General features: G+C 43.7%; 3 protein-coding genes across 8 annotated transcripts in view; 1 reads left to right on the plus strand and 2 right to left on the minus strand.

Annotated features, from left to right (window-relative positions):
- Nucleotides 1-356: 356 nt before the first annotated feature.
- Nucleotides 357-8,750, minus strand: itfg2 (integrin alpha FG-GAP repeat containing 2). 2 transcript variants are annotated; one of them, XM_084038612.1, is made up of 12 exons: nt 8,368-8,750; nt 7,693-7,788; nt 7,562-7,603; nt 6,875-7,052; nt 6,658-6,797; nt 5,710-5,858; nt 5,524-5,618; nt 5,375-5,428; nt 4,240-4,331; nt 3,876-3,993; nt 3,041-3,214; nt 357-495 (listed from the first exon to the last, which is right to left on the minus strand). In XM_084038612.1, the coding sequence occupies exons 1-12, from the start codon at nt 8,461-8,463 to the stop codon at nt 437-439; spliced, it is 1,293 nt and encodes a 430-aa protein (XP_083894738.1). In that variant the 5' UTR covers nt 8,464-8,750; the 3' UTR covers nt 357-436. The 2 variants fall into 2 exon arrangements, with proteins under 2 accessions (XP_083894738.1, XP_083894739.1); XM_084038613.1 differs by lacking the exon at nt 357-495 and adding an exon at nt 1,327-1,364.
- Nucleotides 8,751-10,019: 1,269 nt separating this feature from the next.
- LOC311032026 (uncharacterized protein) overlaps nt 10,020-24,545 on the minus strand; it is a 56,370-nt gene continuing 41,844 nt past the window's right edge. For 2 of the 5 annotated variants that reach the window (XM_084038633.1, XM_084038630.1), the window contains 5 exons: nt 23,341-23,411; nt 22,663-22,773; nt 21,713-21,810; nt 18,745-18,814; nt 17,160-17,953 (listed from right to left, as the gene is read on the minus strand). In XM_084038633.1, coding sequence (XP_083894759.1) covers nt 17,702-17,953; nt 18,745-18,814; nt 21,713-21,810; nt 22,663-22,773; nt 23,341-23,411 — 602 coding nt within the window. In that variant the 3' untranslated portion in view covers nt 17,160-17,701. Of the gene's footprint in view, nt 10,103-14,968; nt 15,232-17,159; nt 17,954-18,744; nt 18,815-21,712; nt 21,811-22,662; nt 22,774-23,340; nt 23,412-24,545 lie in introns of those variants that run through there. The other 3 variants (XM_084038632.1, XR_014599137.1, XM_084038631.1) reach the window with 3 other exon arrangements.
- Nucleotides 11,881-13,894, plus strand: ascl1a (achaete-scute family bHLH transcription factor 1a). The gene is made up of 2 exons (XM_084038639.1): nt 11,881-12,925; nt 13,023-13,894. Exon 1 carries the CDS (start codon nt 12,309-12,311, stop codon nt 12,909-12,911), a length of 603 nt encoding a protein of 200 aa, XP_083894765.1. The 5' UTR covers nt 11,881-12,308; the 3' UTR covers nt 12,912-12,925; nt 13,023-13,894.

The raw sequence follows: 24,545 nt of genomic DNA on the forward strand, positions 1-24,545 counted from the left end.
AATGCCTCCAATCAACATGGCCTGCAGGCAGCGACAAACAACACTGCCGTCTCGCTGTCATGAAAATCTCCCGCAACAAACGTCTGAAACGCTTCGTATCTCTGAGATGATAACACCAGAGGAGTGAGGAGGATCAGCTGTGGCTGGCAGATTCACACACTCTTCAGATGACTCTGAAACCCGACTTTAAACTGTGTGATTTCCTCCTCTCTCTGCAGCCAGGGCAGAGTGAACAGCAGTGACAGAGGCAGCGTGTACGTGTGAGATTACAGCCGGCAGCGAGTAGACCAGAAACCTGAACCTGACACGTCAGTGGGGAACACGAATAACAAGACCGGCAGCACAGGAGACGGACATTCAGTGTTTATTAACAGAGTATTTACAGTCGGGGGGGGGGACCGGAGACAGCTGCGTGTTGTTGAGTGTGCTGAATCTGCTAATCCTTGTAGAGAACATTCGCCACCAGCGCTCTCACCGCTGCCGAGTCCTCGGTATCTGTGGAGGAAACACAAACGTGGCAGTGACCCCTGACATGACACCGCATTTACATTATGAGGACTTTCTTACCGTTTAAACCTTCTTCTACTTTAAATAAAACCTGAGTATTCTCTGACATTTAAGTCACAAATTAATGTTGCACGCCTGGATCAACCTCATCACTTTGAAGACACGTTGCTCTGAACTGATCCTATTTAGTAGAAAACAATATAATGATCTGAGTTTTTGTCTCGTAAATGTACAACTTTAATTCCAGAGAATAACCCTGCAATAATCTTGGAAATTGTGAGTTTTTTCATGGAATATGAGCACCATCCCCCATGTATTTTAACCTACAATGGCCGTGATGTGCCATCCACCGCAGTGAAGTCAAACTATAGAAAAAGGAGGACCTGTCTATATTGAGAAACCGCCACGCTGTGATGGAGAACTCACAGTCTCGTCATCATCACCCTTCGGCTGACGGCTGGTTATGGGAGGAGGCAGAGAGCTGCGACTGACATTTCTCGGGGGGTCAGGGGGGGAGCAGCTGACACCTACAATGCAGTTTTCTCTTCATTTTCTCCATTTCCTTTTTTTTTTACCTTGAGGGTTTGTCGTTCTGTGTATTTTAATGGCTTTGTGTTTTTGCAAAACTGCATATGGAATTAAACGCACAACTTTTATAGCGATTTGGTTGCCTAACGGCCTATTCTCAAGTGGATCAAAACTGTTAAAACTACAAATGCATCCCCTCCTCCACAGTCTATATATCAGACGTATTTTACACTTTTATGCTGCAATCTCACCGCCTCTCTATTCCCTTGTCCCCTGGCTGCTACATCAGACGTTTTCCACACTGGGTTAGGTAACAGGCCTATGAAATCCTTAGTCAAGAAACACAACAGGCCCAGAGGTTGAATTATTAACAGAAGCAGCAGGAAGCTACGCTAACACCACCACCAGGCTTTAGAGAAATCCGCTGGAAACGGCATTTTCCTCTGCAATGATAATGCAGGAAGCCTTGCTCATATTGTGTTGGTGTGGCATCATCACTGAATAGGTTTCCACTCATTTAACAGAGTCTTTTTGACATGAAGCCGCTGAATAGCTGGTCACCCATGCAGAACAAAAATACTCATTTGGGATTTAATCAGATTTATCTCAACATTTCATATATGACATGCTGGAGGCTGAAAATGCACTCAGGCAGATTAATGATCTAACACAAGAAAATAAATAACCACTGTGTGCGTTCACAATGATTAACCGACTTATTGACTTTGAGTTCAACATTGTGTTGGTCAGGATTATGTTTAAAAATAAGCTGGACAGCAGAAATGCAATTTTCCAGAGAGATGGGGAAAGAGAACGAGTAAGAAAGGAGTCAGAGAGCAGCTTCCTCGGCTTCTGTGCTCCGTGTGCTCGTGGATTACAGCCTCTCTAAAAATACTGGAGTCTTCAGCACACTGACAGGCTGCCCATTTATATGCACTTGGATGTAGAAGTGAAAACATTGGATTTGAGGCTTCCTGAATTAATTTCCTCCCTGTGTGTGTGTGTGTGTGTGTGTGTGTGTGTGTTGTTTTGAGCTTTGTGCAAATGTTTTGGGGCGTTTTTGTCCTAAATGAGTGATATGAGAAGGATTCACAAAACTATCTTAATTACACAAACCTGTTTCGGTTTTGGCAAGAATCTGGGGACACAATACGTATCATGGTTTATGTACAGCGTTTATGATTTTATATTTTTTGGGGGAAGATATAAAGAAAATCTTATTTCAGGAATGGTATAAATAACACAGTAGCATACGTTTAAAATCGGAGTCAAACATGAATTAGGGCCTCCACCAACCAGTGATGCTGCAATTTACAGCCATGTTTGTTGAAAATGTCATGACCTTTTATCCTCTTTGTCATAATTATTGTATCACTTGGCCACCAAATTATTTTAACATCAAGAGGCTCCTGAGATTACGCTCAAAAAATGGATTGGATTGGATGTAAATATAACACCTCTAGCCACAGCTGCTAATATCCAACATCAGTATTACAGAATCACGATACTCAGTATTTTCTTACCCTACTGCTTTCAACTTGATGGCTGCCTCCTGGTCATGAGGAGGAGCATGTCTGTCAGGTGTGATCATTAACTTTCATTAATTAATAGTAATTCATTAATAACCAAAGCGGTAGACAGACCGACACAGTGAAAAATGCTAATAACTTCTGACAAATATCGGTGAATACAAGAAGTTCTCTTCAATCACTCATACGTGTCTTCGTAACAAAGACTCTGTTTATACGAGCTGTTCCTGCATGAGGCCCATTAAACTTCCCAGGATCTTGTTAGCAGTAAAACGCGTGGCGCGGGGATCATCTTTATTCCCCCCTCGGGTCAGAGTCGGAGAGTAACAACTGGGTGGCAAACAAGTTGATAGCAGTCTCTGTTGCTCTCTTGTTAAATTACAACAACAAACAGAGGGACGTGTGGTTTTAAATTTCATGAAGGATGCTGTAACATGAGCCCAGTCAGCTTCCTAATGAGTCGTCGGTGTGCTTACCGACTCCCAGCGCCTTCAGGTGGCTCGTAAACTCGGGTTTCTCCTCCAGGACCCGTAACATGTTCGTGGACTCCATGCGCTCCAGCTGCACCTTCCAGTAGATGTGGATCTTGTGGTTGAAGCTCACGTACACGAGACAGGGGCTGTTCTTACCCTCCTTACATGTGTACTGACCTGCAAGCACACACACACACAAACACACTCAAAACGACATGGACGTGTTTTACTCAACGTGTGGCCGGCAGCGCTGTGATGTCGTATGTTACGTGAATCCCAATGAACACATCAGCAACGCTCTGCTTCCTGGCTACTAATAGGTTTCTCTGTGGCGGAGCCAGCTTCCACACAGACAGAGAAACCAATCTAATCTGCCTTAATCATCCCACAGAGCGCACACACACACACACACACACACACACACACACACACACACACACACACACACACACACACACACACACACACACACACACACACACACACACACACACACACACACACACACACACTCTCTAATCCACTTACTACTGTCCATGTCATATTAGCTCCCTCAAATAAACTGTGGCTTGCTTAAATGCTGCAGAAACATCTGAAAAGGACAGTTAGAGGAATTAAAGTAGAAGGCTGGTTCAACCCAAAGCTCAACGCTGCCACCTACTGGCATCATGAGGTGTTTGAAATTCAAGCCATGTATTCACTCACAGCATCCTCAAAAATGTGCACAGAGGAGAAAATCACTCCTGATGATATTTGCAATTACGTCTACTTGAACTATCTGTTCCCCCCTAGACCTGGTATACAAGAGTGTTCAGGGGTCAAGCATGAGGTCCCTCACCTGCACAGAAGGCGTTGACGTTCTCATCGAACTGGAATCGCACTACTGTCCGATTGTGGTCGATGATGTAGGTTTGACCATCCCAGGCGCACGCCACCACCTCCTCTCTGCCATCGCCCTGGAAACAAACACACATCCTCCACATAATCCGTCCATCCATCCATCGTCTACCGCTTATCCTGTATTCAGGGTCGCGGGGGGGCTGGAGCCGATCCCAGCTGACATTGGGCGAAGGCAGGGTACACCCTGGACAGGACGCCAGTCTATCACAGGGCTTCCTCCACATAATTAATAAATCAAAACAACAAATTCAACAATTAAAAAAATAACAATTTCAGCGCTTCATATATTCACACAAACTCACAGTAACGTCGAGCTTCTGCAGCGCAAACAGCTGATGATCCACCTGGACGGACCACAACAGCTGCTCCGAGCTGTCCATCAACTTCAGGGTACCTGAAAGGGAGACAGACATTTGAGTATAATATTAAAGCACTGTTCTACCTGTTTTACATGCTACTGGAAATATATACAAATCTGTTTGTTTTAATGGCTGTTTGAGAAATGAAATCAATCAAGTGTAAGGTTTTTAACGTGTCCCTGTGTGGCTGACAGCAACGATTAAAATCTACATATCTTATCCTCATAAGGAAGCAAAAACGACTCTAATAACGAGGACACAGCAGAATGAAACTTCTTCTGGCCAACAAGGTGAGAAAATCACTGCTGCTCTGAGAATCTATGACACCTCCACACTGAAGTGTCCAACAAATCATCCCTGAAATGATGCTGAAATACAGCAGCAGTCTCTCTTCATATTTCTCCAGTAAGAATCTAAATTAATTATTGTAATGTATTTTTATATTGGCTCATCCAGAAGAAGAGGGAGATTGTGAGTGTAAAATGATGGCAGCTGAAAGCCTTAAGTGATGATAATCTCACTGGATCCTCTCTTCTTTAAGTATTGATGGACTCTCCAGCTGTTCTGAGAGCTGTCAGTTATCTGCCACTGAGGAGGATCCTCTCCAGCCACCGACGTATGCCCAACACTTTACCACATGTAGCATTAATACGACTCCAAACACAGCAAGTGGATCACAAGACAAATGGCTCTCTTACTAAATAAAAATTATTTCGCATCTGGTGTCTTGGAATAATAATCCTTACTAACCCCACAATTACAGTATAACACACACAAATGGAGGAAGCGGCAGACCAACATCTCCCTGCTCTGCCAGGTTAAATGACTGTTTTTCAATGGAGTCTTGTGGCTTTGAAGAGAGCATAGATAATGGCTTCGATTGTCCGTCAGAAATAGCTGTGTGACGACAAGGTAAAGTGTTGAAAGTGTTCTAAATATAGCATACACTTAAACTGATATTGACTATTTTTAGGTGGACCATTCTTTTAGCTGTGTAAATTCCATGCTGGAATAAGCAACTCATACACCCCACGTCAAACAATCAGAACTGTCCCTTTAACAAAAACTCATGACTTACCATCCAAAGTACAGAGAGCAAAGAGCCCACATTTAGAAGATTCTTCTTTTGAGCCTGATGAAGCACAGAAATCAAAATATGTTGAGATCCATGTTGAATGAGATAAATCTTGCTTTTATGAAGTGTTGTGTGTTGTAAAGAAAAACTACCTTTACTGATGCTGCCGATAAGATGAGTGGAAACGTTCTTGTTGTGTATCCGCCCGGTGGTCAGATGGAGAACTACATCTCTGGAAGGTCCCTCGCTGTAGGCAGAGAATTCAAAGCATGTTAGATGTCACCCATCACAGTTTCCTGCTTCCACACATCAATAACATTTGTTTGTGACATTGTTACCTTCCAGGGGTGGCGGGGGCGTCTTCTCCAGAGCCGCTGGAGTCCTGTTGTGTCCAGGAACAGAGCAGGATGGCGTAGCCGCAGCCTGGCTGAGACACCATCAGCTCTGGTAGACCTTCTGGACCCGGGTTCACTGACAGACTGTCCACCTGCACCACAGACATTAGCTTTTACCGATTAGACAAGCTTTTATTTCACTGAACAAGTAGATGCTTTGTCTTCTGTTGCATGTTTTTAGCCGCTTAATGTCTGTCATAACTATCAGGTTGGGCTGGACAATTCAAATTAGGATGTTTTAAGATATCGACATGCGTCACAATATAGAAAATGTATGTAGAATCTTTAGATATAGATCAAATGTTTAGTTTATAAAATGTCTCAATATTGAAATATGTCCATCACAAGTTCCCAAAGTCCAGAATGACGTTTCAAATTGTTTGTATTGTTCGACTAACAGTCCAAGACCAAAAGTTATAGAATTCTCATTGATGTAAAGCTGAGAAAGCGTCAAATAAGAAAAGCAATGTTTGGTTTTAGTTCTCGATAAATTACATTTGACTAATTTGGGATCGACTAATCCATTAATTAACTAATAATTCTAGTTCAAACTGCTTATGTGTCAAATCAATAAAATTATTTTTGAATGAATTTTGTTATTTTTTGGTTATAGCTCACTTAGAATCATCAATTGAGAAAACATAGCTCTGTAGAACAAAAGCTTGATGAGATCCCAACACGATAATATGATTCTGCTGTTAATAAATACATAATCAATACTGTTGGATTAATTGAGTTTGTATCAGGAACAATGCTAGTTCATATGGTACCGTCAGAGCACTTAATGAACAATGTATGCCGGTGTAAGACCAAACCCCATCACACCTGAGTAAGACCGCTCACATCAGTATATGTCGAGGTGATCATTAATGTAGCTGAAGCAAAGTGTACCTGCCCCTCCAGCAGCCATTTCTTCAGCAGGACCAGCTGTCCAGCTCCCGGCTCCGAACCATCGGACGCTTCCTCCCAGCGGAAAGCTCGCACCACTCGGTCCGTGTAGCCCACCACCAGCTCACAGCGGCCGTCGCCATCTACAGGTGCAGGTACGCAAACGCTGCGGTCAAATTCAAGAAGCACAACACACAGGACGCACAAGAGAGTTATTTACCGATATCACTGATGAGGATGACTTTGGTGTTGGCAGGAATATGTTGGGTGAAGAGGGGCTTCTGGTCATCTGAGGGCATGAATTCATGCTGACTGGATGAATCTGATTTACTTGCAGTGGCAGCTGTCAGGTCAAAGAGGTGAAACCAGCCCTCCGCACCAACAGCGACCACAAAGTTCTGTCAAACAGAACAAAATCACAATGTTGGGAACATAAGAGATTTGAGATTTGTAGCATTTCTGGATCTGTCAATTTGTAATTTCCTTTTTTTTTTTTCCTTTTTCATTATGTAAACTGTTTTTTGTTTGTTTTATTAATTCAGTATCTTTCATTTTTCTATGTTAACTTGTTTTTCTTTTTTCCTTGTTTTTCTTTCTTTTCTGTTTTTTATGTTGTGAATTTCTGTGTTGTCTTCCTACTCTGAAGACCACCACTGTTGTTGTTGTTGTTGTTGTTTTTTTTTCATAGGGGAGGTTTTTTTATAAGCCTTCTTTGGCTTCTACCTCTCCTGCACAATGTTTAATTTTACTATTTTCATTGTTTATACTGGTTTTATAATGTGCAAATAAAAACTAACTAACTAACTAACTAACTAACTAACTAACTAACTAACTAACTAACTAACATAACAAAATATTCAACACAAACTATTCATGACATGCGGCTGCAGATCAACTCAGAACTCACCTTCCCTTTGTTGCAGACGTCTCCCACTGCAACGCAAGTCAGCTGCCAAAAGACAAGTTATAGGAATAAGAGAAACAAATTAACTGAACTCATAAGTGTTGGGGGTCAGGTTTCCTGGTTTCTGTACTGACCATGCCCACGCAGGTTCTTGTGGCCCACGGTTTGGAGTCGTCATTCTTGTACACAAGCAGCTTTCCGTTGGTGTCGCCCACAACCAGCTCATTCAACTACCGTGAAAGGAAACAGGCCGCATATTAATTTTTGCAATAATACAGCTCTATTTAAACAATGTGCAGGATAACCTGAAATGTAGTCCTGGTTTATATCCTGATATTTTACTTTGACGTACTCCTTTTTACATATGCATCTTCTGAAAACTAAAAAGTGGTGTAATACGAGAGAGTTGTGTATGCACATCCAAATGTTGTATTAAGTTTGATGGCAAAGAGACAAAAATAGTCAGACTAGCTATTATATAATCTGGTTAAGCGTTTGGTCCAAATACTGTCAAAAACGTAAAGACATTAAAATATAAGACAGGAAAAAAGGATGCATTCATTAATTGAATATGTTGTGTCTATCCAAACAGGAAGTACTTACCTTTATATGTCAAAAGACATGAAGTCAAATTAAAAACAAGACGCCAATGAGGCTTTATGCAGAAACGTGTCTGCAACTTTACAAATACTGCAGATGAAACGAGAGGAAATACACAGTCTTCCTTGGATGGAGTTAATTAAAAAGCAGTGCAGTGTTGAGGAGGTCTCACACCAGATTAAATCAATGTTTTAAATGTTTTAACTTACCGAGTCGTTGTCTGCGTCTCCCAGACAGATGGCGTGAGGAAACAGAGTTCCTGTAAAATCCAAACTGACACGTTGAACGTAGTTTAAGGACCGCATAGCTTCTGTCGTCGGCTATGGTTTGAAACCGCTAAGTCTAAACATTTGCATCTGCTGCTAACTGTTAACTCGGACCGTTCGTTAGTTTGCTACTCCGCTAACGTTAGCTTTCACGGGATAATAAGCTAACTACTGCTAGCCTCTACTAAGGAGCCTGATATGACATCTTATCTTTCTATCCTAACTGTTTTCTAAGAATGCCTTATGTGTTGAATTACTTTAAAAGCACAACTATATGAGAACATGGCAAAATAGCTGTACACCTGCCAACCCCTTCCTAGTAAACAAAGGCACGTGACCTGAAGTACGGCAGCTCAATAGAGACAAACGAGCTACTTCGCAAATATTACCGCGGCTCTTCTGATATGTTTAAGTCAAATGCGTTTGAATATGTTGTTCTGTGAAAATCTACGAATTATATACGAATTTTAAAAACAATTTAACTATTGGGATTTGATAAATTGGCACTGTCTTTAAAAACAAAAACAAAAAATCTTAATAGGGGTGAAATAGCGATATCTAGTGGTGGATGTGTGTACGTGCATAAACCCTTTTTGAATACATTTTTTTTTATTATTATTAAATATTCATTGGGGGGGAAATCGAATTTTGTCTTCTAGATACTTGATTATTCATACATCTTAGATGAAAAAGCAAAAACCTAAATAAATAAATAAATATAATTATATCTCAATCAAACTGTTTTTTTTTTTTCATCTTTAGGAATGCATTCCATCTGTTTTTGCAAAATCGATGCTATCCATCAAAATGGCAGACAATTGCAGCAAATAATGAATAGTAATTTTGTTTGCTTCGTTTTCACTGATACAGAACGATTTGGTTAGTCAGCAGTTCGGAAGAAAGCAATATTATAGCTTAGATTTATAATATGTCCTGCTTATATTTTAAATCAGCCTTTAAACCCTTTGTATAGTTCTACTATTCCTGGTTGGTACTGAAGTTAGTAAAATGGGGAGGAAACGTTAAATTTCAGTCTCAGTGTTAAGTGCCACTCTTATCCTCTAGAGGGCGACCTTCAATTACAACTTTTCATGTCATGTAGAAAACAGCACTTTCAAACGAGACAGAGGAGGCGTTCACACCAACATTACAGAAGAGGTAGAAGTCCATAACAGAAAGTGTTATCAGTGGTTGGAATGTACTTCCCCCGACTTGTCCTCCTCTATACAATATGCTTATACCCTCCTGCATGAAGTGTGGAAAAAGAATACAAAGTTGGTCACAAAAGCCCATTGCAACCTTTAGTTCTACTAATGTCTTACAGAGCTGACCTATAAGACGTAGACATTTCTCACCAAGCCTGCTGTGTGCTGAAATGTTTCCTCCATGTACTCGAGTTTGTGTATCATTTTAAGAAAATCTAATGTTTTATATAAAAGATTCACCAAAGACAGTCAAAATTAAACGTTTGTGTGTCAACTTAAAAAAAGAAGTCTTTAAACATATATCTATGTTGCACCTGCCGAAAACAAACAAACAAAAACAAAGCACTGTCAGAAAAACTGTTTTTTAATGACGAACAAATGGAAGATTATCGCTCACATTACACACAAAGATGCCATGGATGATACGGGTGCTTATGAGTTTTTGTTTGTATTGTCTCCACGAAGCGAACTCCCTAAAGAAAGGAGAGAACACAGAATGTGGTTAAAGGAGAACTCGGGCGCCCAGATGTCATATTAATTATTACACTCAGCTATGACTGGAAAGCCCCTCAAGAAAAAAAAAAGGAGAGGAGAGAGAGAGAGAGAGAGAGAGAGAGAGAGAGAGAGAGAGAGAGAGAGAGAGAGAGAGAGAGAGAGAGAGAGAGAGTCCTCACAAAGCGCTAATTGGACTCTGGAAGCACACTGACAGGGCATGGATAGGTTTCAGAAAGCCGGGCGATGGTGAAGGGGTGCAGGGGGAGGCTGAATAGAACCCACGCTTCTATTCTAAACTCTCTTGCTGGCCCAAAAAAGGGCGAGAGAGAGAGAGAGAGAGAGAGAGAGAGAGAGAGAGAGAGAGAGAGAGAGAGAGAGACTAAGGGGGGAGGGAAATAAAAGAAAGTATTGGTGGTAAAGGGGCTGGTGGGTCGGGCAGGGGAGGGTTCCCCAATGGAGGCTTGATTTTGAATGCCACTGTCAACACAGAGAAAATGCACAATTTATTAAAATCCCCGTCTTCAGACGCACGCGCACAGAAATCAAGAATGAGGAAAGAAGGGAGGGGGGGGGGTCTGTCTGCAACAGATAGCCTATTACACACGCGCACGAGCACTGTAAGAGAAGAACTTCACGCGCAAAATGTGAAAATTACGCGCAAACTGAAAAACAAGGTTTCTCTCTCTCCGTGGTGTTGCACTTACACGCACATCACGTGCGCGCGCAAACAAACGTGCATAATATTGTACACAATCATCTGACCTCCAACCTCTTTTTTTTTTTTTTTACCAAGCACGGACAGAGAAGCAATTCAGGCGAAAATGAAAAAAAAATGACAAAATGAAAAGCAATCAGTTTTCCCTCCCGTGTTTTACTGCGCGCGCGAACGCAGACAAGCAGAGAGGGTGATCCAGGTTTGGTCTTGGTTTTGTTCCGCGCTGAAAGACGTGTTTTTATCTTTGTGCACTTTTTCAAAGCGACAATAATCGACAGAGCACAGCGCGTCCACGCTACTGTAACCGGACCGGGTGTATCAAATCATACACAAAGCGTCCCCCCAAACTGCTTCTGAGGGCCCCTCCGCAGATCTGCGCCCCTCCGTTCCGCCTGTGCGGGGCCGATGATGTGCTCCAATCAAAGTGGAAAATTCGGCCCCTGGTGCACAATGGTCCCTCAAATGAGCCGCATTCAGACGCGTCTGTAACGATAACAATGCAACTAGACCGCGTTCGAGTTGAAACGCCAGCGAACAACTGATTTACACGCGGAGCAGCGGCGTCATGGTGGATGCAAATGTGGACGGTTCGCAGCGAGGTGAGCTGTCTTTCAGCACCACAGTCCGTCTGAGCAGGACATGTCAAAAGAAATGAAACCATGTTATTATGCTGATTCCTTAGTTTTCTCCCCCTGCATAGACCTTCATGTTAAAGCTCTGTTACTCTGATATCACCTGTTGAGAAAGAAACGCACTCTTTCATCTCTGTCAGTTCCATGAAACACAAAAGGGAATTCCTCAACTTTCCAAAATGAGACTTTTCAGGATTCATATAACGGGTTGATTCTGAGTCAAAGTTACAATCTATTCGTTGAAAAAAAATCCTAAATTGTCCAATAAGTGATGATAAAACATGAACTATACTTGTAAAAAAAGTTTTTAAAATATGATTTTTGTTCAGTTATTAAACATGAACTTGCTGTTTGGTTTGGAACAAAACACCAAAGTGCTGTAGTTGTTCTTCTGTTCGGTGTTCTCACTCTATTGTGAACATTTTGTCCTGAACGGGACTCCGCTGTAAACTTTCCCCTCCGCCACGCACCTATCTGACAGCCGTGATAGAGAGGAGGAAGAAAAAAAACTCACCACTGACTGTTTGTTTAGTGCTTCAAGTGGCACGCGTCCGGCGCGCGCAACGCACCGGCACCGGGGCAGGAGCCCAAGGTGAATCCACGCGACCGGAGGGCGTGGCCAGCCCCCCATCCAGACGGATTGAAAAGCAGTGGCGTCTTCCCTCGAGGACTCAGAGCAGCTTTGAGGAGCACGCGAGGCAGCAGCCCAGCGGACGGCCCCCACCGAAACAAGTGCGCGTCAAACGGCCACACCACGTGAACGGCACGAGCGGGACGCACCGCCTCCAGACTCGGTGTTTCTTTATAAGTTTATTTATTTTTTAAAGAAAACTGGAAATGGACTTCACAGCCAAGATGGAAATTAACATCAGCCAGCAGCAGCTGTTGCCGCCCGCTTGTTTCTTTTCCGCCGCGGCGGCGCAGAGCGTCCAGCTGAGCCCGAGCGGCAGCAGCCAGGGCAGCGGGAAGTCGCTGTCCAAGCAGCCCAAGAGGCAGCGCTCTTCCTCCCCGGAGCTGCTGAGGTGCAAGCGGCGACTGAACTTCGCGGGTTTCGGGTACAGCCTCCCGCCGCAGCAGCCGCACGCGGTGGCGCGGAGGAACGAGAGGGAGCGCAACCGGGTGAAGCTGGTCAACAACGGCTTCGCCACCCTGCGGGAGCACGTCCCCAACGGCGCCGCCAACAAGAAGATGAGCAAGGTGGAGACGCTGCGCTCCGCCGTGGAATACATCCGCGCCCTGCAGCAGCTGCTGGACGAGCACGACGCGGTGAGCGCGGCCTTCCAGTCCGGCGTCCTGTCACCCACCATGTCGCAGGGATACTCCGCGGACATGAACTCACTGGCGGGCTCACCGGTGTCCTCGTACTCATCCGACGAGGGCTCCTACGACCCGCTCAGTCCAGAGGAGCAGGAGCTGCTCGACTTCACCAACTGGTTCTGAGTCTGTATATGAAGGTAAGAATCGGACTGAATCTGACTCCATTACAGCTAAACATTCACGTTAAACATCACGACCAGTGGCTTAACATGTCTTTTCTTCCTCTTCTCGCAGAATATGGATCGACTCACTTTACTGATGAAGTGCGCTTGGGATTGTCCCGGAGGAGGCTGGGTGCCCTCAAGAACGAGACGCACGGTCTCCTAACGCCCGGTCCTCCCAGACTGACAGAAAGACAGACACGGCATTGACGTCCGAAAAAAACTTTGGGCAAAATCAGGCCGGAGATCAGCGCCAAAGGATTAAAGGAAGAAGGGTCTCCTGACAGCGTGGGAATCCAAGCTTCTCTGCATTTGCCCATGATAAACAAAAAAACCCTAAAGTGAATTCATGCTCTTCTGCAGCCATTAAAACATTATTTAATACGTCGCTCTTCAACTATGCTAAACCCAATCACAGAGCACCAACCCTTTGGTAAACCTCTCAGACGTCTTAATTCAGAAAATGCTTCCAGGCCGCGGATTTATTCTATAAAATTCTATATCAAACGCTTTTTGGGGGGGAAATATATTAAGCTATTTTTGTATGTAAGAGATTTATAGATGTTTTGTACACATCCCTTTTGTATATATTTTGTCTATATATTGCGAAGTTGCTTCTATACCTCCTGCCTATGTAGACGTGTAGTCTATTATTATCTGGCTCTTCTGTTCACGAGGTTTCCAGAAGGAGTTTGACACTCCGGCGTTTTTATTCTAGCACCAATGTGTCTTATTTAATAGCAGAACCATGTTATTGCATTATGTCATGAAGTTCACAATGATCAAAACTTATGCAGCTATTGTCCAAACAGAGCGCAATGGCCATGCATGGTCTCCTTATACTGCCAGCTCTATACTGTCTTCACATGAACAGATGTTGAAAAAAAGAAGTCTTATAAACATATTTTCTACACTCTACAACAATAAAAATGATTTGCTACTGAATTCTTTTCTTCGTGTTATTTTTGGGGGTTGTGTTAAAGGGTGGTAGACTTTTGATTACAGAGTTCAACATGTGGTTTGTAGAGGAAATGATGGAGCCATTCTACTTTTACGCACAGTTACGCACATTTTACGCACGATATATTTTCTTTCTACTGTCGGAACACACAACGTAGTGGCCCCTCATAGGTTTTGGTCACATGTCCCTCAGCTAAAGCCTCAATGTGACCAAACTTTCTTTGCAAAATCGGACAGAATCGATCCATTTTGCGCAAGCACAAAAAGCAAATCTGGCGTCTCAAGCGCGTAAAATGTAAGACATTTTGTTTATTTCAAAGCACGAAATCCTAATAAAACAGCAGCTGCTAGATACAATCACTGTTGACAGGTTTGGATCTTCAAGTAAACAAACACAAGCAAAAGAAAAAAAAAGAAGATAATAATCAGAAAGTAATGTATTCTTTCTAAAAGAATACATTACCTTGTCCTTGCAGTTTCTTCTGTATGCCGCTTTAAAAAGTGCGTGCTCCTCACATAAAAAACGTAAAGTTGCTATTTTCCATCCAAACGCCACAAATCAAGTGCAGCTTTAAGAAAATAATAATAATAATGACAATTATCATAATAATAATGTCTGTGTTGGCGTCTTTTGAATGAGCAGACGGAGGCGACGAGTTGGAGGTAGAGTTTGTGTTGACCTGCAAAACGAAGTTTGACAGGTAGGGCGGAGGCTGCAGCCGGACGCGTGTCTGCTTTAATGAGTGAATGGGGTTTGTGTGGTGGTCGAGTGGAGACACAGAGCTGAATTGGCTGATGGCGTGTGCCTCCTGACAGCAGCATGCCGCTGAACACACAACAAGCACCACCTGCGAGAGAGGGGGACGCCGGCGTGTGGAGCTGGCTGCAGATACTTTGGCTGCTCTTAAAAAAAAGATTTTTCGATAATAAACTAACAACCGCACACAAATATGTCAGATTTAATACAGCAATTAAATATTTCATCCGCACAGAGAAGCTAACTGCATTGCTGTGGTGTGATCGGGGTCATTGTGCAAAATGCGCCGCTTCAGTTGTTCTCAAAGGCGGGTTCATGGACCACCAGGGGGCCCTGAGGGGCAGCAGGGTCCCTGGACAAATGAACAGTGCGGCAAGTAGAAAGAAGAAAAACTAGTCGCACATGTGTAATTCTATGTACTTTTTCATTGAGATTATTTTAGAGTGAGCAACAAACACACATACAGAGATTCAACAGGTTTCTGTTTGAGGAATGTTTTAATGTGAGAGCAGTTTGTTGTCTTTAAGTACGACTGGTCTCTGTCTGTTCAGACTAGTATCAGAATCTGTGGGAGTGAAAGTAAAAACATTCAACCCACTTAAGTCTGGTCAGCCCAGACAACAGCTGCATATTACTTTTCAATGAAGCACAATTATGGCACTCTTCTCTTCTTTGTGGCAATATATTTATATGTATAGCAACGTTACTTCAGGCTTTTTACAGTTAAATCAGGCTTTTAACATGACACCCTGCTAAGCTGCGAGTCACATCAACACGTTTCACTTTTCAACTGCATTTGGATGAACAAATACATGACAATCATTTAACAAATACTGTCTAATAAAAGAGAACAGAAATGTAAAGTTTAACAAAATACAACTGAATTTCTATCATCATTGCATCTGAATACACACACTGAGGTAGGTTGGGGGAAATGGAGAGAGATTGTTTTGGGGTGTGTCTTGTGTGAAGTTGCTTCTTTTCTGCAAACAACCACTTAGGGCAAAACGTTCCTCTACTGTTGCAGAATGCTGACTATGCAAGAATTTAGCAAAAACAGCATGAAACTGTTGAAATGATCACAAAGTTTGCTGTCAATACACCAGACTAAACTATCTGGATAACATGCAGGACTCTGGGGAGTTAAGTTGCTATAGTCATCTTTAAAGTCATCCTCAGAGAATTATGGGTACAAATCTTCACCGTTAGCAACAGATCGTTATAACAACAGGTCACAATAACATAAGGAAAGCATTACAGCTGAGAGAAGAAAACACTGGAGACAAAGTTAATCATCTTTACGTGACATCAAAGTTCAAAGTGTTCTTATCAATATGTAAAGTATATCCATCAAAGCATTAGGTTGTAGAATTAGTTTTCCCTTATTTAATGGAGGTGTTTTTTTCATGATGACATATGCTGCTTACAGGACGTCCCTGATCTAACAATCCTGGTTTGCTGCCTGTCAGAGTCCATTATGTTTTCCTGCCCGGCGGTCTGTCAAGCGTGTATGAACTGCAGGAGAGCACGGCCATATCTAATTGGCAAAGCTGAGGCAAAACAATGGCTCAAACTATATTGGTTGAATATCTCATTGAATATCATTCATCAGTGTTGATTAAGTTGGATAGAAGAGGACAACAGTCTGAGCGGCTCAAATATTGTTTTTTACTCCAGAACAATAAGCAGTTGTTGCATCAGAACATTTTACATGAGCCCCGCCCACGAAGCGGCGCGGCCGGGTCAGTTTGTAGAGCGAGTCTGGGAGTTTTTATTCAATAAAACCAATTTAATAGATCTGTAGTGCATTTAGAGCTTTGGTAAAACTGCAGTGCTGGACTTTGTACAGTAAAATTGTTCCCCATCCACTGTTGCAAACCATTTCAGGACCATAGACAGCACTTCACAGCTGTATGAAACATCATGTAACTAACAGAAACAATGGAAGCCGGTTTAATATGTTGCCTTATCTAAAACACATTTCTTATTATCCCATCAACGATCAATATATCCAGGATTCTGGGGAAATCATAAGTGATTGTGAAAAGTTGTAAAAACTTCATTTTAAAGTTGGAAAATAGAGAATCCAAAGCATACTTATAGGCAGAGATACACAGAGATTCTGCCATAATTAGTGAAAGAAGACCCCTCAGCTGGCGGCTAGCAGCTAACAGTGTTAACCAGAGCAACAGTGCTGACAGAGCTAAGGATGTTAACCGGCGGTTGAGTGAGGGCGTCGTTATCAGCTGTAACTGCTGTATGAGCTCGACGGGGCACAACAGACTCACATGCACTAACACGGACACGTGGTCGCCCGGGATACGTAAACAAAACAGAGAGAAGCTCAGATTACAATACACACAGAGGGAGAGCCACACTGAGACAGTGAGTAGACATTACTTTATCTTAACATAGCAACAGCTTGCTGTTGTATAATGCTCTGGATTTTGAATTTAGCACATTGAAGTTTGATTCCAAAGCACAAAATCTGTATGTTCACTTCCTCCGTAAATCAGTGTGTAAAAGGAAAGGGTTACGTGAAAGTTGTTAACACTTGTAGTAACCAGACGTTGTAGTTGTATTATTGTTAATATCGCATTACATTTTTGTGTAACCGACAGTGGTGGTGCATTTATAGCCATTTTCCCAATAAATCCAAGAGATATGGCTCGTATCAGCAATTCCCAATATCTCCGACTCTATGAGGCTGGCGTGAACAGTTTCCTGCTCTGCTGCTTGTATTCACGGTTTAAACATTTGATCGTTTGACGATTGTTGATCGGGGTGATCCCACTGGAATGAATCGAACTTTCCGCAAAATTCCACCAGTTTAAATGCTGGTGTGACCCGGCCTTAAAGATCATTACAGATTAGTAACTTTGCTTGCAGTGCGAACAATTGCTACAGAGCTGAATTCACTCCCTTTGATGTAGGCGTCTCTGTTTCTTGTGTGTCACCTTTTCACAGCGCTGATAATTGCAGTGCAGCAATGCTGATACCTGATCCACGGCGGGCAGGCGGTGCAGCGGCTGAGGTTAGATGTCGTTGGAGTCATTGAGAGGGTTGGCGATGACCGACTTGTGGATGAGCATGAAGAGCGGCAGGTAGGCCAGGAAGTCCAGCAGGTCCAGCGGGGGAATGTGCTGCAGCTCCAGCCTGACGGCCGCCTCCTGCTCCAGGTGGATCCCCCCGGCCTTCAGCTCCAGGAGCAGCTGCTCCGCGCTGATGAAGCCCTGCTGGGCTCCGGCGACTCCTCGCTGCTCCTCCAGGAGGAACAGGAACAGTTGCTGCATAATAATCATAATATTGCACGTTAATAAGAGTAAAAATAAGCACTCACTGGAAGCCCAGTTGTGAGTGTGTATGCCTCATTGTGTGTGATTTTCAGGGTAGCCTCAGATTACCTCAACCTGTTTCTAGTCTTTTTTGAGTGCACCTGTTTGCACAGTTAATGCAGTCAAGGTGATAATTGCTGGGGTAGGGGGAATAATCCTTCTGGCAATTAGCCCATTCTCATGTTCCTCCTGCCTTTCAGTTGCTCAGTACTTCCTTGTATGAATGAGGGCCGGGCCGGCTTGTGAGCGGCCAGCTGGTAGGCTAGTCCCGGTCTTTCTGAGATGAGCCATGTGTCTCAGGCTGATTACAGGGCTGGGCGGAGTGGACGGTATGTTCACTGCTGGGCACTTTAATGAGATTAGGGCCTTGCTAATCTATGAAAAGGGAAAAGCACCCCTCTCTTTTTCTCTCTGGCTTGCTTCCCTCATTTCTATGCATGCGGGCTAAGTGTCTTTCATTAAAAAAAGCTAGCTTTACAAAGCATGCTTTGGAATTGCTCTTCAAAGTGTTTACCGGTATTTATTTCATTATAATTATACCCGCGGAGCCATGAAGGAGAGGCGGAGACGGCGTGAATGTGACTCATGTGAGAGTTAATCTGATGTTGTGTGGAGGCGAACAAGTGCACCTCTGAAAAGACAATCGAGAGCATGGACATGCGGCGGGGAGTTCTTTGAGGCACACATGAGGCGGCAGACGTTTAGGGGAATTTGGGAAATGCAAAGCAAACATCATTCATTACCTTCGCTTTGAAGAGCCTCACTTCTAACGAGCGGAAGTCCATGTCGGTGATTAGTGATCGCATAAACTCACTGGAAGAAAACAGCATAATGGTGGCATGAGATGGTGAAAGTTGCTGCTGCAAAAGAACAAGTATGCATCGTTTTGAGAGAAGTACTCCACTAATTTAAGAGAGATTAAATCAAGAATGAGCAGCAGAGGTTGATCTTGATTCTCAGTGTCTCATATGGGTCAAACTGGATTCTGCACTTTACATTTTTAATTCTGCAGCTATTTAAAAAGCCTACATTAGTCCAAACAGGGTTATTGTGAAACACAATAACAAAGATGTCATCCATCTTCAATCAAATTAAAATCTGTCCTAAAGCAGGAGTGTTGGTAAATACTTTGGCTGCCACAGAAGACAGATCCAGGACAGTCTGTCCGTGGCGGCGGGTGATTTTTGGCGGGTCCGTATCGTGCAATGTTGTGTTTGCTGAGATGTGATGGTAAAGTGTTCTGAGTCCATTGTGGTTGCTCACAGTGGCCTGGCCGCACAACAATACGTGGGCACACGTGGACATCCCGCCACAGTAACGGATAAAACTGCTCTGGTTTTGGGGACAGTGGGTGTGGAGGGTGGGGGGGTCGCTGGAGCGGGGTGAGCGGGGGTTCGCATGGAGGTTTGGGGAGGGGAACAACAAAACCAACCAAATCTAGGTCCACGCGGATAATTGGAGGGAGACACGGCCGATTGTGTTGGGACAGACCTCTCCGGTCCAGCGTGTGGCACAGCGACGGCCGTCCCTCCTCTAACGAGTGCCCGGTGTTAATGAGCCCCTCCTCGCCGCGCGCTCAATGGCCTGCCGGAGTGAAGAATAGCCAAGTGCTAGGCCAACGAGTGCAATGCACGCCTGAGTGCTCCGTGCGCCGTGATTGGCCCTTGTCCTCCAACCACGGTGCAGGCAGGGGCTTGATGGGGATGAAGCGAGACAGGGCAGCTAATGATCATTAATTGCACTTGGTTTGCAGTAAAAGAGTCCCGATGCTGGTGTGCCAAGGACACTGGCGTGATAATGGCTAGCGTAAACGAGGGGCTAGGGGACTGGTTGTGGACTGTAGGGAAGATAATAGCAGCCTAACCCATTTTCTTTTGTCGGCCCTCCTCTGGCACCCCGCTGTGGTCAACACAAGACTTCTCGCTTACGTAATGGCCAACATTTTGGCGGTCTCCTAATATGGGTTGCCGGTATACAGCACAGGGGGGGTGAAGGGATGCAAACATATTCTGACCTAGTTTGACCAAATTGAGAGTTGTTTTGGGTTATTTTGGAGGGCTGTGCAGAGATGCAGTGCTGACTGGGCAAGAGGTTAAACCCTGAAGGAGGGGGGACGCGCGTGGACAGTTTGTGTGGCGGGGAGGCGGTCTACGTTCTGCTGTCTCATGGTTTCATCGACATCCTCCGCTCCCTGACTCATTTAGTCCAGTGAATTTCCCGGCGAGGACCCTGACAGTAACTCTCAGTGCACGCATGCATGCTCACGCATTCAAACACAAGCATGAAAGCGACAAAAACGATGACTGCGACGGCTCCGCTGACGCCTTTCGGGAATCTTGTATGGCAATGTGCTTCTTTGGAGATCATGTGACTTGCCCCGAGGGAATGTGGCGCTGTGTGAGGTGGACTTGTTGGGGAGCACAATGCTACGCGGGGACAGATGGGCTGAGTCAAGGGCCAAAACAGCACGGCACAAGAGGGTGAGAGGTAGGCGACCAGAGAGCCGCGGAGATCAGAGGCATGAGAGGGACGAGCAGCTCGGTGAAACGGAAAGAGGTGAAGGGTGCAACTAGTGCAAGGTAAAATTGGAAGAACAATATAAAATAATGAATGCATAAAAATGGGTGAGACACCTCCTCAGATTTCAAAGCCCGACATGATCAGAAAGGCTGATTGTGTAACTGTTGCAGCTCATTCCTGAAATAGGATTAGCGACAACAGGATTAACTGAAACAGGTAAGAGGATCAATTTAGTTCAGTTGGGATGAGACGACAGAAGGATGCTATTGTTTTCTTCTTGTTTAGGAGCTGGCATTATGAGCGCTGATCTTCTCTCATTATTTAAATTGCAAAAAGGAGTTTCATGAAAAGAGGTTTAATATGGCCATTCATTATCATTACTATAATTGCCTCCATACAGAGGAGACACCCTGGTCTCTCTGTGCCAGTGAGGCAGGCCGTCTACAGGCCTCCTCTAATACACGACACAAAGGGCTGGCCGTAAATCAGAGGACCCATGACCCTGACCCCGTCCTCGCTGAGAGGGAGCTCTCACTCCGGGGTGAGGGCTTTGGGAGCAGGCCTTGACCCTCGGAGACCTCCAGAGTAGGCTTGGCTCCACACACTCCTGTCTGTAGGAAGCTATACACCCCAGGGCAGGGGGGGGGAGCGATGTGTGTGGGAATCTGTGGCATATGGGGCATAATGTAGAGACACAAGGACGAGTTCAAATCAGAGCGATGTCTTCTGTCTGCACCAATGTAGGGCTGCTACTAACTATTATTACTGATTCATCTGCAGATAAATGCCTGTTATAATTTCACACGGCCCACGCCGACACCCTCAAATGTGTGGTTTTATTCCAACGGCCGTCCAAAAAACAGATATTCAATTCAAAGTGATATGATTGAGAAAGACATCTGCAAATCTCCACATTTCATATCAACAATGTTGGTCTTTTTTTCCCGTTTGATTTCAGTGATAATCCATAATGCCATTTTCACATCCGAACAAGTCATAAATCTGACTTCTAAAGTCCCATAAAATGTTTGAAGTCGTTGGAAGAAGAGGATCAAAGGGAGCCCCACACACGACGACTAAATCACTGGAACAAATTTGCGCACACACTCTTATTCTTATTTATGGAAGGTCAAGGACTCCTCTTCCGGCGTCATTCAGGAGTTCAGAGTGGATCTGCTGTAGGTCACTTACTCCATGGTGGCGATTTTCTGCGCCAAGCTTGCAATAACAGCAAAGAGCCTCAGGTCCACGAGCCCATCTGTCACTCTGAAGTCCACCATCTCCAAGATCTAAAGCAAAAACCAAGACGTGAAACCAGAACTTTGGTTCAGACGGTCATCCTCCTATTTTACACAGCGCCATCATCAGGTCAACTTCGTGATCTGGTCAATACTTTGGTTTTATAAAACTAAAACTAACATTCCCACCAGCCTCAGCTCTGCTTTGTGTTTAGTGCTAATTAGCAAATGTTAGCATCAGCTCTACTCAGCTTGCCCTGCATGGATTTCCCATGAGCACAAGTTGTGCAAAGTACCTGGTACTTTCTTTGGGTACCACCTTGGTCAAGATGGTACCAAATACTAGAAGGTGGAGTTAAACCATTGCAATAGTCACAAGAACGATACGGGACATCCTGCACAAGCCTGTTGGTGCAGGATGTCCCATATCGCTCTTGTGAATATTGCAATGGCGACCACATTTCTTATTCACTCGACCCAGATTTAAGAGCACAAACTACGGCGTACAACTGATGAAGACGTTCCTCGGTTTGGTCGCCAATGAAAGCGATCAGCTAGCGTTACATTGACGATGCTGTCACACAGTCAGTGCTGGGAAACCTTCAGCAGGGAACAAAGGGAAGGACCTGGTACAAATATGTGAATCAAGTTGACGAGGGATAATAAATAAATATTTTGGGTGGCATGCAATGAATTAGGCAACATTTTGTGCCATTTAGGGAGATTCCCTTAATTACAATGATTGAAAGGGCACTATGTTTTTCTTTTAAAAATGAAAGCCTAATGTAACGTTATCTTAAAAGATATGATAATATGTTAGATTGTAAGCTCTGATTGGGTCGGTTTCATGTCAAATGTGAGTACTTGTGTATTTGCACGTGTACAGAAACAGTCAAAGCCGACCCTGCAGACGTAGATCTCTTCTTCATCACACAGCAGCTCTGAAGGGAGAATGTTTTTAAGAGCAAGCAGAGCCTGAAGGCAGGAGATGTAGCCGTCACCGTCCCCGTCCTCCTGCAAAGAAACAGCATCGTCATCGTCATCATCCAGACCAGTGGTTCAGTTGAGGGATTTTCAAGGGTCTCACAGGCAAAAGTATCCAGTATTGAGACAATTCAGAAACATGTAGCTCATTCTTGACCTCAGAAACAGAAGTTTGAAAAAATAAAAGAATCTTAATTCAAAATCTTTAAGACTATTAGATGCAGTTGAAAGAAGCGTGAAATGCAAGTGGAAATATTTATTTTATCATGCCATTTAATTGTCATGTGACCCCTCCTCCCTCCATTGGATACATCTTCTGATGTAGACGAAACATAGTCGATTATTCAAGTAGCTGACTGACAGAAAAGTAAGATGCAACAATTCTGAAAATGTTTGCATATTAGAGAATATTTGCTGGTTTTCTCATTTGTGAAACCAAAGGATAAATCTCTGTAAATCTAACTGTGAGTCGAAGCCCCGTCATCTTCATCGTTGTCATTAGAGAAAACACACCTTGTGTTGAATAGGGAGTGCAACACATCACAGTGGGTGAAGAGAATATCCAGAAAATGAAGGGTATAATGCCTTTTCACTTACTGATTCAAAAGCTCTTTTGTACTCGGCCAGCTTCTCCTGACTGAAAATGCAATACTTTGCCAAAAAGTCGACTGCAAAGAGAAGAGAAGAAGACAAAGACAAAACTTTAGAGCTTGTGGAATGCATACTAGCTGGACTTTGGGACTGCATTTGTTCATTTGAGTATCACATTTATTCCCCTACATAATGCTGATTTCCAACTGGAGTAACTAAATTAGGTTTCTCTCTGTGTGCAGAGTAGATTAGAGCAATATCCATCTCCTCTGGTCGCACCAGGGTCATGGAGGGTGGACAATACAGGGCGAGTGGTTCACAGGGCGTCCAGTTGGTCACGGCCGGGGGGGGCGGGGGGGCAGAGTGGCACTTGGCTGCTGAGTCCTTTTTATTAAGACAGAAAGTGAGACGAATAGATGCCAGGGAGCAGCAGCCAAGAGCTGGAAATGAACCACAATATTCTCCTTTATCAGGGGAAAGGTAATTACTGTTGTGGCACATTATGACAGTATGAATGAGTGAACATGAAAAGTGACTAAGAAATACTGGATGGTACAAAATGATAAAAAGCAAAGAAATAGTCAATTTTACAAGCACAAATGCCAAAAATGATCTGTAGATCTTCTCAAACAAGAAGACATTTCTTTGTTTTAGATGAATTAACTGTCATGATTTTTTCTTTGATTTTTCAGAGAAGTTTGGGTTTATATTTGAGACTTTAAAACAGATTATCACATACAGAAATAAGTGAAACCTTCTTATGAATCGTCAAAAACTTCTCCCTAAATTCTTTTAGCATTTGTTGCTAAATACTGCACCCTATTTAACTCCAATGTAATGTTAAGGTCTCCAATATAAAATGATCATTTGAGGGGGAAAACCTGAGGCTATCCACACCCATGAATATTCCAGTAGGCAAATTTGGGAGGGAGAGTGGCTTGGAAAAAAAGAGGGGGTACAAAAAGGGGGCTTTTAAGCTGCTGCCACTTCAATTTAGGAGATGAGAATGAGTCTACTGAATAATTAATCTATTCATTGGTTTGGAGAAGAAAGAGGAGCAACAGAGTTGATATCAGCCTGGACTTAAACCCCTGGACCTCTGGGGTTTCTCTGCAATAGCAGGGGGCTGTTTGAATCCACCATTTATCAGCTTAGGTCTAATCGAAACCAGGCCTTCCCCAGCTCCGTCCTTTCACATGCAAAATGTTACA

The sequence above is a fragment of the Eutrigla gurnardus genome (genome assembly GCF_963514095.1).
Source record: "Eutrigla gurnardus genome assembly, chromosome: 21".
NCBI lineage: Eukaryota > Metazoa > Chordata > Actinopteri > Perciformes > Triglidae > Eutrigla > Eutrigla gurnardus.